This window comes from Ascidia mentula, chromosome 7 (genome assembly GCF_947561715.1).
Source record: "Ascidia mentula chromosome 7, kaAscMent1.1, whole genome shotgun sequence".
NCBI lineage: Eukaryota > Metazoa > Chordata > Ascidiacea > Phlebobranchia > Ascidiidae > Ascidia > Ascidia mentula.
This window is the reverse complement of record NC_138572.1, coordinates 5,483,786-5,500,082: the sequence shown is the minus strand read 5'-3', so window position 1 is coordinate 5,500,082 and position 16,297 is coordinate 5,483,786. Positions and strand designations below refer to the sequence as shown.

The 16,297-nt window shown below is 38.4% G+C and overlaps 1 protein-coding gene across 1 annotated transcript; it reads right to left on the bottom strand.

The window, feature by feature from the left end:
* Positions 1-1,464: 1,464 nt before the first annotated feature.
* Positions 1,465-15,571, bottom strand: LOC145907874 (potassium voltage-gated channel subfamily A member 1-like). The gene is made up of 11 exons (XM_082994972.1): positions 15,479-15,571; positions 12,043-12,171; positions 10,646-10,829; positions 10,136-10,315; positions 8,468-8,700; positions 6,132-6,258; positions 4,828-5,134; positions 4,253-4,364; positions 3,291-3,423; positions 2,793-2,999; positions 1,465-2,515 (listed from the first exon to the last, which is right to left on the bottom strand). The coding sequence occupies exons 1-11, from the start codon at positions 15,569-15,571 to the stop codon at positions 2,268-2,270; spliced, it is 1,953 nt and encodes a 650-aa protein (XP_082851098.1). The 3' UTR covers positions 1,465-2,267.
* Between the last annotated feature and the right edge of the window lie 726 nt (positions 15,572-16,297).

Genomic DNA, 16,297 nt, shown 5'->3' with positions numbered 1-16,297 from the left:
TAATTGTATCTTGTCTACGGAAAATAATAATACGCAAGTCTACACAACAACAAAATCTGTTCGAATATTAACGCTATAATTTATTGCAGTGTTTCAATTCAAATACATAAAAATATCAAGTAAATACTTTGTTCGCACCCAGCCATTAATACGCGCACAAATGCATGCATTGAGGATCGTGTTTGACGGAGAATCTGTGTATTGGTATTTTTCCTTAACTACAACCATCTAAAGGTTAATTACTAATATAGAACGTGTAATGTAAATACAACTTATCAAACTATGGCAGAAAAGGTACCTTTAGTTGAAGTATACTGTGGGAAACTGCGCGGACGTCTCTTCTTAGTGTACATTTTTAAAAATAATTTTCTTTTCTTGCACATTGTTTAATATGAATTGTCCTGGTTTGGAACTCTTTGGAAAGACTGACTTGTATACACCTGATGAAGCGAGGGTTACTCGCGTAAGCTCGTGTACTTTATTATATAAGAGTCAGTCTTTCCCGAGTCCCAAACCAGGACAACTCAATTGCAGACATAAGACTGATACGGAACATTTCATAATTATGTAATATATTTCTCTTATGGCCCCCAGTTACCTTGTGTAACTATTGACAGAACCCTGGCATTAACATGTCCTGTGTTTACCTTCAGTGCTTTCTAACAGAATACAAATTCCACACTTCATCAACACCAGCGCCAAACAAATGAGGAATTTCAGTTTAAATCGCTGTTTGCCACGTAATGCAGTCACGTGATTATATTACGCAGGCGCGAGGAATGCAACGTCGTGTAATTAGTCAATTAGCCTCACGCGCAGTCTCTGTTGTGGCTGCAATTGCTGTTGTATAAACATTTACACTAAGACAATAAATTAAAACCACGTATTTTGAAGCATGTCGAATAATTTTTGACACAAACATTCTCCTTATAGCAACGTTATTCTATTTGCAGAGAAGAAGAAACAACTCGAACGCATGATGTGAAACGTTACGATTGTCAACGAGAGAGAAATAAAAAAAAGGTGTTCCCCACCCTCGTTTTTCACCAAGCTCTCATTGCTTGCGAAGTTCAAGCGATTTTACCGAAACATCTTTTCCAAAAGGAAATGAATCGTTGGTTTATGGAGTTGCAAATGTAATGAATGACTCGTCGTTTTTGCATGCTTGTAAACGCTACAGATCATATGAGTTCGCAAACCCTATTGAACCACAGCGTAATCCCATACCGCCTGTTGTATCCGTTGTTCTCCTCGTCTGGACCCTGATGAACGATATGCAATATTACATTGGTTTACCAGAAGGGCATTTGAAGGCATTGTACCCACGCCGGGGTTCAAACCCACCGTATCCTGTACACTATCTGACCTATATGCTGTCGGGTCTTCACACTCTCTAGTTGAGCACGAAAGAGCAAGTGCTTGATTAAACTTTATTTCAGTTTCGATACAACAATCCGTGGCGTGAATATGGGTGAGAATATATGCAAGCGCAAAAAGATCACGGAAGAGTAAGAACAAACGCGTCGACGACGCCAAAAAAAAAACAGCAGTTGTTCGTTTAAGCGCAATATACGCAGGGTGGCGCTATGGGCCAGGGCAAGAGTTGAAGCGACTTGATCTAGAGGTCTAAAGAAAGTAATTGGGTTAAGTGTTTTTACCAAATAAATGTGTTACTGTTTGGAGTTAGACCCACAAGCTTGTTTTTTGCCTCATAGTTTGCTGCCAAATAAGGTTTTCATTACTTTCATCAGGAAATAATAAAGAGGTGGAGCATATCTTGTTCCTGGAAAACCGTTTGAATGCGCGCTACCCAAGACCGTTAATGCTACATACAAGGTGCTGTAGCATTGTCAGAAACTGTGCGAACGTCGCAATAAATAGAAAATTGCAAAATGAAAGATTGTCCGTGAACACAAATAAAGTTGCCGAAGGAAACATTTTCCTCCAAACACAGTGCATAATTAAATCTTCTTCTGTAGAATGAAACTTAATTTTAGGACAATTGTGTGGAATTTACACCCTTTTTGAACATTAAATAACCATACAACATATGATATAAAACTATGTACTTTTCAATTAGCCTGGTACCAGCCTTCAGTATTAAGTGCTGGTTTATATACCTAATGTTTCACTGCATTGTACGTTGCTCGTCGCGTCGTCTTTGTTGATTTAAATACAACCAACAAAAATATGTCACAAACTTCTCTGTAAATATACTTTTCTCCCTACTGCGTTCGTAAATCCGAAACAATCCGAAAATATCCGAATCATCTGAACACGTCCCTCTTGCGGTTGGCCACGGCTCTTTGGTAGAAATACATGAAGTTGGAGACGATGACTGGTACGGGCAAGGCGAGGCATAGGATGCCAGTGAGGGCACAGACGCTTCCCACAACTTTGCCCGCCGCCGTGATCGGATGCATGTCGCCGTATCCCACAGTTGTCATGGTAACGATCGCCCACCAGAAGGCGTCGGGGATGCTGGTGAAATAGGTCGTTTGACCGGAGTCGATTTCTGAAACAGGAACCGCACTGTGATGTGATATTCTACTGGCTTTGAAAAGACCCAACTCTGTCTCCAACCTAGAGCAAAATTTAGGACACAAACCCTTTTTTTTACCAAGCTACAAAGCTTTGTTTGTTGTTTAAGTTCCAAAACTGATGAATTTTTATATAGGAACATCGAAAACTACGATCTTTAAGACATACCTCCAGTCACACTGAATTCTAGATGCGAGTTTTTGTACAAAACCGAGCAGAAACAAAGTAGATTAGATCAACCTTACACTTACCGGCAAAATAAACCGCACTTGAGAAGAGAACTACCCCGATCAGGACGAAGAAAAGAAGAAGACCGAGTTCCCTGAAACTCGACCTGAGGGTTTGGGCGAGTATCTGCAATCCCGTAGAATGGCGGGAAAGTTTGAATATTCGGAAGACTCGAACAAGACGAACAACACGAATAAAAGCCAACGAGATTCCTTTATTCGCATTGGCAGCTGCAATAAACGACAATAATAAATTATTGCTTGTAGACAAAGACGGAAAAACAAGATGATTGTGGAAACGCATCAGAAAAGTCGTTACAATGGACTTATTTTTCTAATTATTTTTTGATCTGATTAACTCGCAAGTCAAAGTGGTAGTTAAATAGTTATTATGTTGCTTTATTTATAAAAGGTTTGGTTAGGGGCCAGTTTTGATCAGAATAATAAAAACGTTGACCTTCCAGCCCACAGATCCCACGCGCTGTAAATGGTTTACATTAATATACTTTGTGTTTGACTTACGGTTACTGTCTTCTGACGTCGCTTGTGAAGCCGTGGTGACAAAATAAGGTACAATAGCAACTAAATCAATAATATTGAGAACGTCGAAGCAGAATTGGGTTTTGCGCGGACAGGTAATGAAACGACACATCAGCTGTAAAAAGGAAAGAATGTGTTAAATGCGACGTAGAAGTTTTCTTTTTTTTATTTTGGTGTAAACGCTACAAAATCACTCTGAGAAATGTTTATCAAGCCAACGCCTATTACTATTTCAGCTCTTTGACTCTCGTTCAATATCGAAGGAGACAACATTTGAAGTTTTTACTGGTTGCATAAAACCGTTTGCTTTTACCAAACAAGGACGGATGTAAAAGAGGAATGGGGTGATCACCCCCCTAAAATAGGTTTAAAACAGTGGTGGGATTCAAATTTTTTGTCAGTCGGTTCTATCACAAAAGTCATATTTTTCAGCGGGTTGTGTTACAAAAAGTCATATTGACAGTAACCAGTGATGCTAACCGGTTCGCTGATCTCATAAAATTTCGTGAGACGGTTCTGAATCCCACCACTGGTTATAACCCTGCAAAAATCTCTAACGTGGCAGAAAAAGTGATTGTCTTGAGATTGCTTTCCGTTCATCACCAGCGTACTTTTGTCTGACACACGTATTCCCGTCAAGCGTTCATAATCCCCATTAGTTCGTAGAAGGGATTATTGGATAGTGACCGCCCCCTTTAGAAAAAATTTCTGGACATGCCCCTGTTACCAAGGCTGTATACCCAATAAAGAGGATTAAAATGAAAGAAAAAGTGGGTCACTAGTGGTGATTATTTTCTCAAGCGCGTCTCATTCAAAAACCATTGGTGTTGTAAATCACAGCCTCCGAGTATCAATATTTAATGCAAGTGCTCAAAGTCGGCTCTTGTGCGCAAAGCTTTAACACATAAGAGTTTCTGCATTATTAATGACCGCTTCCCACTCGCCTCAATTGTAAACCAGGATATGCAGAAGGTCTCAATCACCCAGAATGGGTTGTTCGTGAAATGACGTAGACGCTTTTCGATCCGCACTGGGTTCGTTGCATTTCCTGCCCACCTGTTAAGTATTTCTGTCAGTTTGCGTTACGGTGATGTTAAAAACATCGCGAATTTGCGTTCAAGTGTATGAGTAGAAATATTTTAAAACATAGATCTCCCAATGACAACTGCATAGGTTATTGCAATATATATATTCTATCGATCAGGCGTCTTGGACGATTTTACAATATATTGGTAAAAGCGGTGTGTTGTTTCTTGTAAACAATTACATTATAGGAAATTAAATGTTGGAAATGCATTGGATTTAAGTTAGAAAGATGGGAATTTTGGGCAATACATTAATTGAGGACGTCATAGCTCGCTGGGTAAACTATCAAACACACTAATGGTCATGCTGTGTTACATATATAAGTAATGGTGTATTTACTTTTTTTTAACTCAAACTGTTTTTCAAGTCAAATTTTTACTTTGGTTTAACAATCAAGCTACTCCACAGCAAATCCACTGGGCAATTTTCCTACCTTATCACCGTTTTGTTATTGAATCCTGCAAGAGAGTGGTTTGTGGAGTTGAATATAACGGGCACTTCGACTTCCTCTAAAATCCATTTATCTTGCAAGTCAGGGACAGTCTCCAAGCAGAAGCAAATGATGGAGAGAAAAATGACTGTTATTGATATGACGGCGACGACGCGAGCCGCGTTTGAACTCTCCGGCTTCTCGAAAAGAATCCAAATCGCGCGCTGGATTTTGTTATCTGGGAGTTTTTCTTTTCGTTTTTCCAGCATCTGTGGCGACAACCCGTCCCCACATTCTCTATATTCTTCCTCTGCGAACAGAAAACCATTCTACAAAAGCACTAGAAAACCAGTTATAGAAATAGTTTTCATTTTCCATGAACCGGTGACGTATTTACCCCCATACCAACTAGCCCTGTGACAAACTGTTATATGTTAAAATGCTCAATTTTTGACTTTTTTAAGTACTGTTTTTTTGCATTGTTTGAGATTATAATATATTGTATTTGTTTTAGTCGCTTCGGATTTAAAAAGTCGTTTAACGTTTCTTGTCCATGTTGTAATTTACCACTCTCAGTGCTAAAGCGACCCACATTTTTAAGCGAATTTTCATGTCGTTTCGTTTTGGGGTGGTCCCCTCTGGTCGATATTTGGCGCAAACCGCTCCGCGAGAAGCTTTAAATGCACAAAAAAATTAACTGAAAACCTTTCAAAATCGATGCGATCCGAAAGCGGTCGAAACTTTAAACAAGAAGCTTTGGTCGTGAAAGACCATCAATTAACTTCATTGGCTGCCGGACTTTGATGAAAATGTTAACGGGATAAAGGATATTTACGTAAAAGTCACAGAGATTTTGTTGATTGAAACTGGGCCCAGTTTTGCATTATTCTATGTTTGGGATCCAGCATAGATAGATGCACGCTACTGTTTTATTTTTGCTTTTTCATTCTCAAATTCACGAGAAAAAAATTTTAATGTAAATTTACTCTTTTTTCGACCAAATTTTGTGGGAAGTTTTTCCAAATTCAAAACAATGAGGACTTATTGAAGATAATGAGCGCATTATGCCAGTTCATTGATTTATAAATACTATCATTAATATCAAGGTTAGTGAATTAGGTCCCGTACACCTCATACATACAATAAATTTGACAAAAAAAGTGGTAGTCAACGCAAACGGCACTGATAGAACATAATAGGTCGAAATATTGGGAATTGCATAAAAAATATTGCCACGTGGTCTGCTCCCATGCAACTTCTTACGTTTCGTAGTCTTGGTAACGTGCAGACAGGTCTTATTAATTTACCTTCAAATATGTATCCTTCGATTTCTTGGTATTTGGCCATTGCCTCTGTCCCCAACTGGAAGAACTTTATCTCGTCCGCAAACACGTCAACAGGGACATCTAGTGGCCGCCGTAGTCTTCCTCCGCTCTGCAATCAATCAAAAAATACTTAAATTTGTTTTGCCAAGAAAACATACACGAAGCATCCTTCGCCAAATATAATATATAAAAAAAATCATTTTGAAGCAAAATATGAAGGAAAATATGTAGGTGACACGTTTGTTCGATATGTGAAATATAAGGGTGAATAATAAAGTTACTAGCATGTCACATCAAATAAAACTCATATTGACTGTTTATTATCGATCTTCAGGTTGCAGTGAAGTATTCGTCATTATATCCGGTATAATTTCAAAAAACAAGTGCAAGCATTAACAAGGTCTTTGGACCTCTAAGATCTTGGAATATTGTGGCACCCGCTCTGTGTACAACAAAAATCATATTGACCTTATATGCTACCGGAGATCATAAAAAGATAACCGTGAAAAATGGGTCACCGTAATACGCATATACGTCACTTGACATTTGAACTTTGACCCAGACACCATTATCAAGAAAACCCTCGACCCACTTCACTAATCTGCAGAAATCTTAAGTTGGTACCTTGATTTTCGTTTATCCAAAAATCGATCGTATTGAGCAACAAGGAACTTTTGAAAGAGAATTAATTGAATCAGCAACAATGAATAAATTATAAGCTGCGGTCGCTCATTGGCGCAATGGCCCACGTGACCAGTCCAATTTTTTGAAAATGCAGCTTTGGTGTTTGTGTTGTTTAATTCTTTTTTTCTGGTTTATCCAACATGGTAAAATTTGCGCGGTCTATTGCACCAGTAACCCATCGTAAACTTCACTCTTTTGCAAACTTTTCATCGTTTTTTAAGGTTATTTTTCTCAAAATATGCAACGTCAGACAAATGTCTTACAAACACGTTTATGAACTCCCTGTTAAAAATAAACTGGTCTAATGGCCAGTTTTATCCTTTGGGACCAACCTGAAGTTTTTCGTCAAAACACGTTAAAGTTTAATTGATGCTGAAAAAAATTTGTGTCAATTAATGTACGACGGCACACAAACACAGCACGGAAAACCGTAGCTCTCAAAGTACCAAAACATATACATCGCCAAATCCTCAGGTCCATAAATAACAGGAGCGAACATGCCATTAGCGTTGTTGCGTGCAGGTCGAAAAAGCATTACGTCCACATCCCATGGGCCGACGGCATCGTGCGTCGCCCATCACCCCCAAAATAGCCACTCCTTGTCTATGGGGAGTGCTTTTAACACAAAGCTACCTTTGCAAATGACCTGGGGTTACCTGGTTCTACACCCTTTGGCATGCAGAGGGGCCTAATGTAGGTTGGCTACTGGCAAACAACCAGAGAACCTTTGCAACAACGCCAAGGCTATTCATGAAGCTGGTTTAGGCCCGTGTGCGATTTAATTGATCCAACATGCCTACACCTAAAATATACCTATGTTATGATTCAATATGTCAGTTGCTAACTGTAAAAAAAACTCCCGTAGTGTTTCATGCAACCTCGTATAATTTATCTTGAAAAAAAACACAGTGTTTTTGATATATTGCTGATTATCGCTAATTGTGCGATGCATGTATTCCCTTCTGCACCTACAACACCAAATATTGGACTTGAATGGAATTTCAAAATATTTAAATATGCGGTTTTCGGCTGAACTTTGCTATCGTGATTGATGTGATACGGATGACCTCGTAAACTTCAGAAGGGAGGTAACGTATTTTAATAGGAGCTCAATTTAATTATAAGCGTAAAGTGCTCTCATGAAGGTCACAGCTTTCCAATTTCGGCCGCACTATAGGTTTACGTGATAGTGTAACACACAACCTCCACAACAAATCTACCTGCTAGCTAGCCCGATGCACAAGTCATCATGAATATAATTAGATACAAAATTATGAAAAAAATATAATATACATATAAATATATGGGTATAATTACGAAAAGGAGTCGTTGCTATATACAAGGCACAAGAAGAATGGATTTACTTGCAAATTTGTACCACAAAAACATTACCAATGCTTTTTGACGTAATATAGCCCCACACTTGTGTTATAACACCTTGTCATAAACCCTGAGTTAGTCTGGGTGTGTACTAAAGTTGCCATCTTTATTATATGACACCATTACAATGGCACGGTGCCAGTCTTAGTTATTTTCAAGTTTCGGTAAAACAGGCTTCTGTCAGTATAGAATACTGTGAAACGAAGCCTTTCAATTTTCTGCACTATATCCTAACAGCCGAGAAAAAAGCATACCTGATAAAAGTGCAAAATGGCGTCAAAGGATGGTCGATTACGATCGAAGAAATACTGTTTTCTGATTGGATCGTAGAACCGCTTCCGCTTCTCTGGATGACCGAGCAGAGTGTCAGGAAATCTTTGGAGTGTTTTTATCTGTGTCTCGTATATCTGACCCGAGATGTTGATAACGACACGTAAGCAGCAGACACAGTTGTTGCTGCACGAATGATAGTTGTCACTGCTGCCCTCTGAAAAAAATACCAAGGTGTCAAACGTACTACAAAGACCTTAAACATTGACAAAAGAGTTATATTAGAATGTCCTGTGTTCAATGACAAATGAAGGTGCAATGGAATAAGCGTAACATTGTACAGAGGATGCTACTCAATATGTCTTGCATTTGGTCAAGTAGTGATAATTTCGCACAACAACTTTGCCAAGTTTTGCCTGAAATAATGCATGCGATACCTAATCCTATCAAATTTTTCCTTCTCGACTCCTATTTTCCTAACAATGAATTGGCATTAACTAAATTCCGAAACCTCACAATCGATAATAAAATGATTAAATAACAATTTGACGTGAATCGTTATCGACCTTCTTTGAATCCAGTCGAGCCTTTGTATATTATATTAGAATTCTTAAAAGAAGTTAGCAAATTTATGATAAGTTTACGGTATGGTTCTTCTGCTGGTACAACGAATTTTTTGGGATTTATTCCGTACTTATTCTTTTTCATTAAAGGTGTATTCCAGCAAGGGGTAGTTGCAAAATACAAAAATGGGAAAAGGTTTCAACCTACAAAATTAACTACAAAGTTATCATTAATTGCATTAGTCTTGCGTTCGCGTTAATATGATCAAATGTCGTGTGAAATATGGTTAATGAAGGTCTTGTTTACCAAGAAAAAACAAAAAAACATCTAAATTTTATAATTTAAGTTTTCACCTCCTTGCTGCTTTAGTTTGGTGGATTTGAAATCAGTAATTCTTTGTGCAAATTGCCAGGCAAGCAATCAAGAACATCCCGGGCTTCTTTTCGTTACCCATGAATAATTTAGCGCCAGCGAACAAAGCGGTAGGGTTATTTACTACCGATCTTGGCGTTCAGGATTTAAGCCAATCCTTTACGATTTCTGGGTGCCAGAACGGGGAAGAATTCAACCTGATTTAATACTGGCTCTGATCCTCTATTGTCAATGGTTGCGTCGTCGCGTTTCTCGCAATGGATTAAAATAAAAAATATATCTGAGGTCAATCTTCTTCCAACTGCAAATAACGCACAGACATTCTTTGCATTTTATTTCTTAGCGAACCTCAACTAACATTAAATCAGAGACGCTGTTTTTTTTTTGCTTGTAACTTCGATGTCAAAAGACAGAAACAGTCAGTTTCTTGTGACTGTGGTTTAAGGTCTGAACTCTTTTATTTTCCAGAAAACATTTTCAAAACATGACACGTTTATCTTGCGGCCCTTCTATCGGCTTGCTCGCGTAATCTTGGCATCAAAAGCAAAGAGTCGGACTAGATTTTCAGACTAATGTACAGCGTGAAAAAAAACCCAATGGTAAAACAGCTATTTTTGCCTTTTTCCCGAACCATCGCAGTTTTTAACGCAGTTTCAGTTTGCAAATGCCGCCACCGCAGTCTGTCAAATGCGTAAAAATCAACCTAGCAAACTCACCATCGTCGTCAACACCTTGGAGCAGATGCAGACAAGAGTGATCGTCACACTGAGCGAGATCACGTGGTATGTCCACCAGTACGGTCCCCGATCCCTGAACGGGGGTTTCCCCTAGTTTTGATTCGTCTGTTTCGTCAAGTTCTGTGTTGGCACCGGTTTGCACGGCGACGTTGATTAGCTCTGAAGAATAAGTGTTTTTTTGTTTTCGTTTCAGAAACGTTTTAGGTATCCGACAACGGAGAAAACACAACGGTAGACGGAAGATCAGGAAGCCATAATGCGGCATTGTTGTGTTTTAAAACAGGAAGCAGCATTATGCAATATTTGTCAAAAAATTATCATTGCTAAAGAAATTGAGACAAAAGTCCTAAGGATGCTTCTTCCATTTTAAGGACTTTATTCGTTTATTAAATCTTCAACTCGCGAAACGTTGTGTTTTTAACAATAACTGCACAAAAATCGCCTTAAAAATAACAAATAAAATAAAACTTGAATATTTGTATGTTGTACCTTTTCCTCTTGAAGAAAATTGCCTCGGCTTCGAATCCGAGTTTAGGTGGCTTGTTCCGTTTGGGTTCTCCGCTGTGACGTTGTGTCCGCGCGAGAACTTCCGCCCCACCAAACTAGGGGTGAAAGTAAGGGGACTGCTGGGAGAACCCCTACTTCCCCCGTCTCTGCTCATTCGACCGGAGTTCTGAAGTAAATCGTAAGGTTTGAACAACAAACTTGGGAACGACATTTTTGACAAAATCGTATATCCTACATAAAGAAATGATAATAAAATCTGATTAAAATTATATATTTAAATGAATGAAAGTAAGCGACAATTACTTTCGTAATATCCTGGATGTTGTGTTTGGAATATGCCCACTTACTAGCAGTGACCTTTTTGCCTTCCGATCAATCGTGTGCATTGAACCCCTTATCGGGTAATTTTCACGTTCGCCAGCATGTCTTAAAGATTGCTACTTCCAATATTGTACACTTGACTGAACAAAATATTTGTTGACATCGAGTAATAACCGCGCACTAGTTTGCAGAGTAATCGCAAGCAAAGAACGTGAAGTCTCAAGTGACTTACGTTTATACTTTTTGGATACGCACGATTTTAGCGTAAGACGTCATGTTGTTTATAAGACATGGATACGATAAAATGAGTGTGCTCCAATGTATTTAGGATGTCCTTTGGCATGTTTATACGTGGTGGCACACAAGTTTATCCTCTTTGTTATGCAACAGCAATAAAGTGTAGCTGTTTTCTTACAATTTAGTGTCAACCTGTATAGCAACATGTTGTCTACAGTGCTATAACACAAATTAAAATAGGAGCATTTATGGAGCAAACATATATGTAACAAATGTTCCAGTACTGCTTTCTAGCTATGAAAGCAACAGCATCAAACGACATTGGCTTGTTTATCGCATTTCTTACAACTTGTCACTGACAGGTCTTGGTGGGCGCGACGTGACTTACATTGATTTTATTGATCACGGCAATATTCGCTTTCATGTTGAGCTAAAACGGAAAAATATACGCACGACAGCTCGTATTGGATCCGCGCAGCCAATCGAAAAAGTGCTACCTCGTGTTAAATAAGTCATACATTTTGCCTTCGTTTTTTTTTGTATTGCAAGCGGTTTGCCTTTTTGTGTGTAAAACACAATATTTCCCCTGGGAACTTGTTTGTTTTTTTCCAACACAATAAAGTCTTACATAAGTTCTAGTTATTGTGGCATTGCATGCAAACCTATATATTTCAGAGGATTCGTGCCATCGCTACATCAAAAGAAGCGGCTTATTTTAAACGAACAGATTCCTTTCGTGTTTTGTATGGGGTATACTTTTTTAAACGTGACACAGCGTATGGCCACATAGCTATAACCGAATCGCCCTTTTGGGAAAGTACCTGTTTTGGTGAGTTATTTGATTCCATGTTGTCGGAGCTGACGTGCATCATATATCCCCCGTCTTTTCGTCGTAAGCTTTCCTTGCCTAGTCTACCATCCTCGCTTGACGAATTCTGTTGCTTTGCGGACTACAAACGTCGAGGTAACAGTTACACGTGGTAAATACGACTACAACCTGTACAGTTAAACCATATTCGTTTTTTTTTCATTATTTTAAGTCTAGGGTTACTTTAAAATACTTTTATGCAACTAACTAAACTAGCAAGTGCTTTTTAGTTAGTGTATGTTTAATTGTGCCAGAAGAACTGATTAACCACACCACAATATCCATGGCAGCAACAGCAACATATAACATTTGCTCTTTAGTTAACCTCTGTAAACGGTTCTGTAAAAGGTTCTGTAAAAGATAGTGCATAAAATGTACCGGCCCTTAAGTGACAAACGAAACCATTGGAAGAGTGCGTCCAAGTACTTTATGTCACGCCGTAGTCTTTTCTATAGAGCTTTAAAATTTTTGTGATACAAGTCCTGAAAACGGCTGAACAAAAGCTCTACATGAACTTGACTGTTAAATTATTTTTTCTGAAACGTTGACATTAACAACGTTGCTGACATACGTGCCTTGAACTGCATTGATCAATATTGAATCATTGCGCAGTTATCACCAAACCTCTTTCTTTGTAACGTGACTGTTGTATTGATTCGTATGTTGTTGCCATTCAAGTAATCCGTGCGACTATGCGTATTGTTCTGTCTTAATGACGACAACATATGTGTTTTGAATTAAATTTAAGTCGTTAAAACCACAACGTAACCGAAGAGCATTGTGTTTTTATAGGTTTTCAACAACGTTGTACAAATCATCAGTCGACTGTTTAGTGCAGTGCCTCCCAACCAATGGGTTTTGTGAGTGGCGAAAGCATTTCTAAATGTTACCGTTTTCTATTAGATCACGAAATTATTGCATTATAATTGTTTGTTATTCGTTTGGTCATATCTCATTGTGGGTCGCACAATAAAACTTGCATTAAAAATGGGTCGCGAAATGAAAAAGGTTGGGAAGCACTGGTTTAGTGAATGGACTTGAGGGCTACTCAGGCGCAGTTAACTTTGCCAATTAACCATTTATTTTTCGTCCCTCCTTTTTCGCCTAAAATTTCACAACGATTTCTGACCAAAATAAATCGTTCCTAAATCGAGGGCAACTATATCCGGATATAAAGATTACAAGAATTTAATAAAGTTTCCAAATGAGTGCTAACCAAGAACGCCTTTGCATTTGCAAACTTAATTCATAACAATCATAGCGTTCGGTTTTAGTCGGATCGTATGCGTATAAACGTTACAAATACATTATGTAAGAGCGTTGTTTGCAGTAAACCCAACCTGACAATAAACTAACTTATCAAAAAGAAAACATTGCTAGTATTGTTACGCTCGAATAACCATTTCCTATATCTCTTATTGCTTTTCAAAGAGTCTTTTAAATCTCTCACACCTTTCCCTTGCACCGTATTCTAAGAAATTAATTGTGCAAGGCAATCTGTACTAAACCTGCAACTTTCTTCGACATCGCCCATTTCCTTTACAAAATACCCGTAACGTACTTTGCAAAAATTTTCCACGCCGCTACCTTGTACGTCGTATACGTGTGTGAGACGCAAAAGACATGAGCGCAGAATGATTCCAGATGCATGCTATCTATTTCCCGAGGGACTTTCAAAGCCTCCTCTTGTTCAAATCGCCTGGGAATGAAGCCACGTAAAGCTTGGTGATTAGTTACTGGTTCGACCAATGTCCGAGCTTTTCTGTATGCCCACGCACATCCATCAATTTGTCAGAAAGTTCCTCGTTTGCCTGAATTAAAGCGCGTCGAAACTGGTGCATTTTTATGTTTGTAGCCACCAAGTTTATTCGTTTATCGCCGTAAACTATTTTTTATCACCTTTCTGTTTTTGTCATTGTCCATGCTATTTTGTTTCTTGTGTATCTTGCTCATCCGTGTGGTAGTTTTCATTTGCACAAAATACAAATGTTTCTGAATTGATTGTTGAATATAATTTTTAATTCGTACAATTTAGTGGAATTTAAATGATAACAAAAAGCTCAAAATACTATTACGTCACAGCTGACAACTATTCCTCTATTGTGGCTTCACACTTGACAATGTTACGTCACAGTTGCGCCCCCGACATCTGTTTGTAATACGACCGCAATTCCTTCGGGGTTAAATTCTCCCAACTCGAACACAAACTTGCACCCGTTATTATAGAGAATTGAATACATTGCATTTGAACAAGATACCACGGTCCAAAATTTCCATCATTAAAAAATAAGTTAACGTTGGATTTACAATTTTAATGCGCTGTTCGAAATATTTTGAGTTTGGTGCAACTTCTTCCCTGTACGAAAAAAAATGTTTCGTACAAGTACAGATCTTTGTCAATTCACATAATGCACTATTTACTCAAAGACTGTTAAAAAACTGATTTCTATAGCGAGGTAAAACATGGTGGTTGTATTAGCTTTATTGTGTGCAAACCCGCGCGGTACGCCCTTTATTCCCCATTAGAGCCTTGTATAATTTTGGCTACAGCTCATGGGCAGTGTTTCAAACACCATGTCCAACATTATTTCTAACCAAGAAACCATACGAAAGTTTGTTTCTTTGGCGTCTTTATGGCCACCAAAGACTCAGTAACAGACTTTTTTTGACCACCAAAGACTCAATAACTCCTGTAAATAATCCTAAGTCGTTTGTTTCATATTTTTCATGTAACCATAGATAACAAATATTTTCACCATTTAAACAGCGCAAGACTATTTTCCACTAAATCAAACAGTGAATAAAAATAATCTCTACAAGTTGGGCGTAGCTTCTACACCTTTTCAGATACACCATTGCTTGCGGCATATGTAAGAACAGAGTCTGTGGTATTCCGTTTTCCATTTGCACGTCGTCGCGTATGGTCGTACAGGTCATCAAAAATACATGCTGTACCAGAATCGATAAAAGGTTCTTTGACACAAATTAAACTAAAACCTAAACAGTGATTTTGTCCTTAATAAGTTACTGATCTGTTCTGTTCTTGCAGTGAAAAATAACGAAACATTACAATGCAGGAACACAACTCACGGGTTTTCTTAAAATTCTGCTATTAACACTGTCATGTTTAATATGGCCAGTCTCTTTATACTCAGAATTACAATGCACTTTTCTGACATTTCGCTTCTTGCACTACTAAGCGTCTCCAAAGAATAAAACGAAAGTTGCGTTGATTTCATCGGAATAAATGAAAAGAACAGGTTGAACTCTTCTTGGTAAATTGAGGAGTCGTACATTGTTGAAAATATGTTTTGCGCAGCCGAATACGTCATTGTTTTCGTTAAGATGATAAATGCAATAAGATATAAAGAAAAACCAGTAAATCATACCTGTTCTCGGTTGTGAAACGACATGGCAGTGGCGTCCGACATATTCCTACCATGTTGTGATGATGCAGGGTTTCCCGCGGCAACCGAAATCATTACACAACGGTAATGTTAAACAAAATTTTGTTAATGTAAATCAATTGAGTCCATTTCTAGAAACTCTTTGGTTTTCCTTTTGTCTGTAGCACCTGCAAAGAAATGCAAATGACGTTTTTTTGCAATTAATGTGTTTTCAACTTGTTTTTTTCGTATGGTTGCACCTAGTTTGGTGCCCATACGAAAAAGGACGACGGTAAGTGCAAAGTCACCACAAAATGGAAGACTATCCTGGCCGCTTGGCTGCACTGATGAGACCCTTATAGGTTGAAAACGTGGCCATCAGTCTGCAGCTCGCAAAGTAGACAAAAAGTTTCAATGCGCATTTCATTGTGACCAAAACTTTTGCGAAACGAACAACACACCAAGCAACAACTATATTACACTGTATAGAAGCAATTATTATGAACAGAATCAAGTCCTAATAGTATATATACACAACACTACAAGTCAATTTACACCGGATTACTTTTTATACAACCTTGCAGCATCGGTTGCCCGAGCTAAGCTCAAAACATTTGCTTTAAATACGTTGCAGTATGCAGACGTACAGTTACAGTTAGATATCTCGACCTCACAAACCTAATACATTCGTACAACCTCATATTACATTGTCAGTGCGGTACTGGGAAGCCGTTTTGCACCTGACGTACTGTCCAATATTGATTTCTTTTTTGAAGCTTGCCACGCTTGAACGGGCAAAAATCGTTTTTACGTCAGAAACAG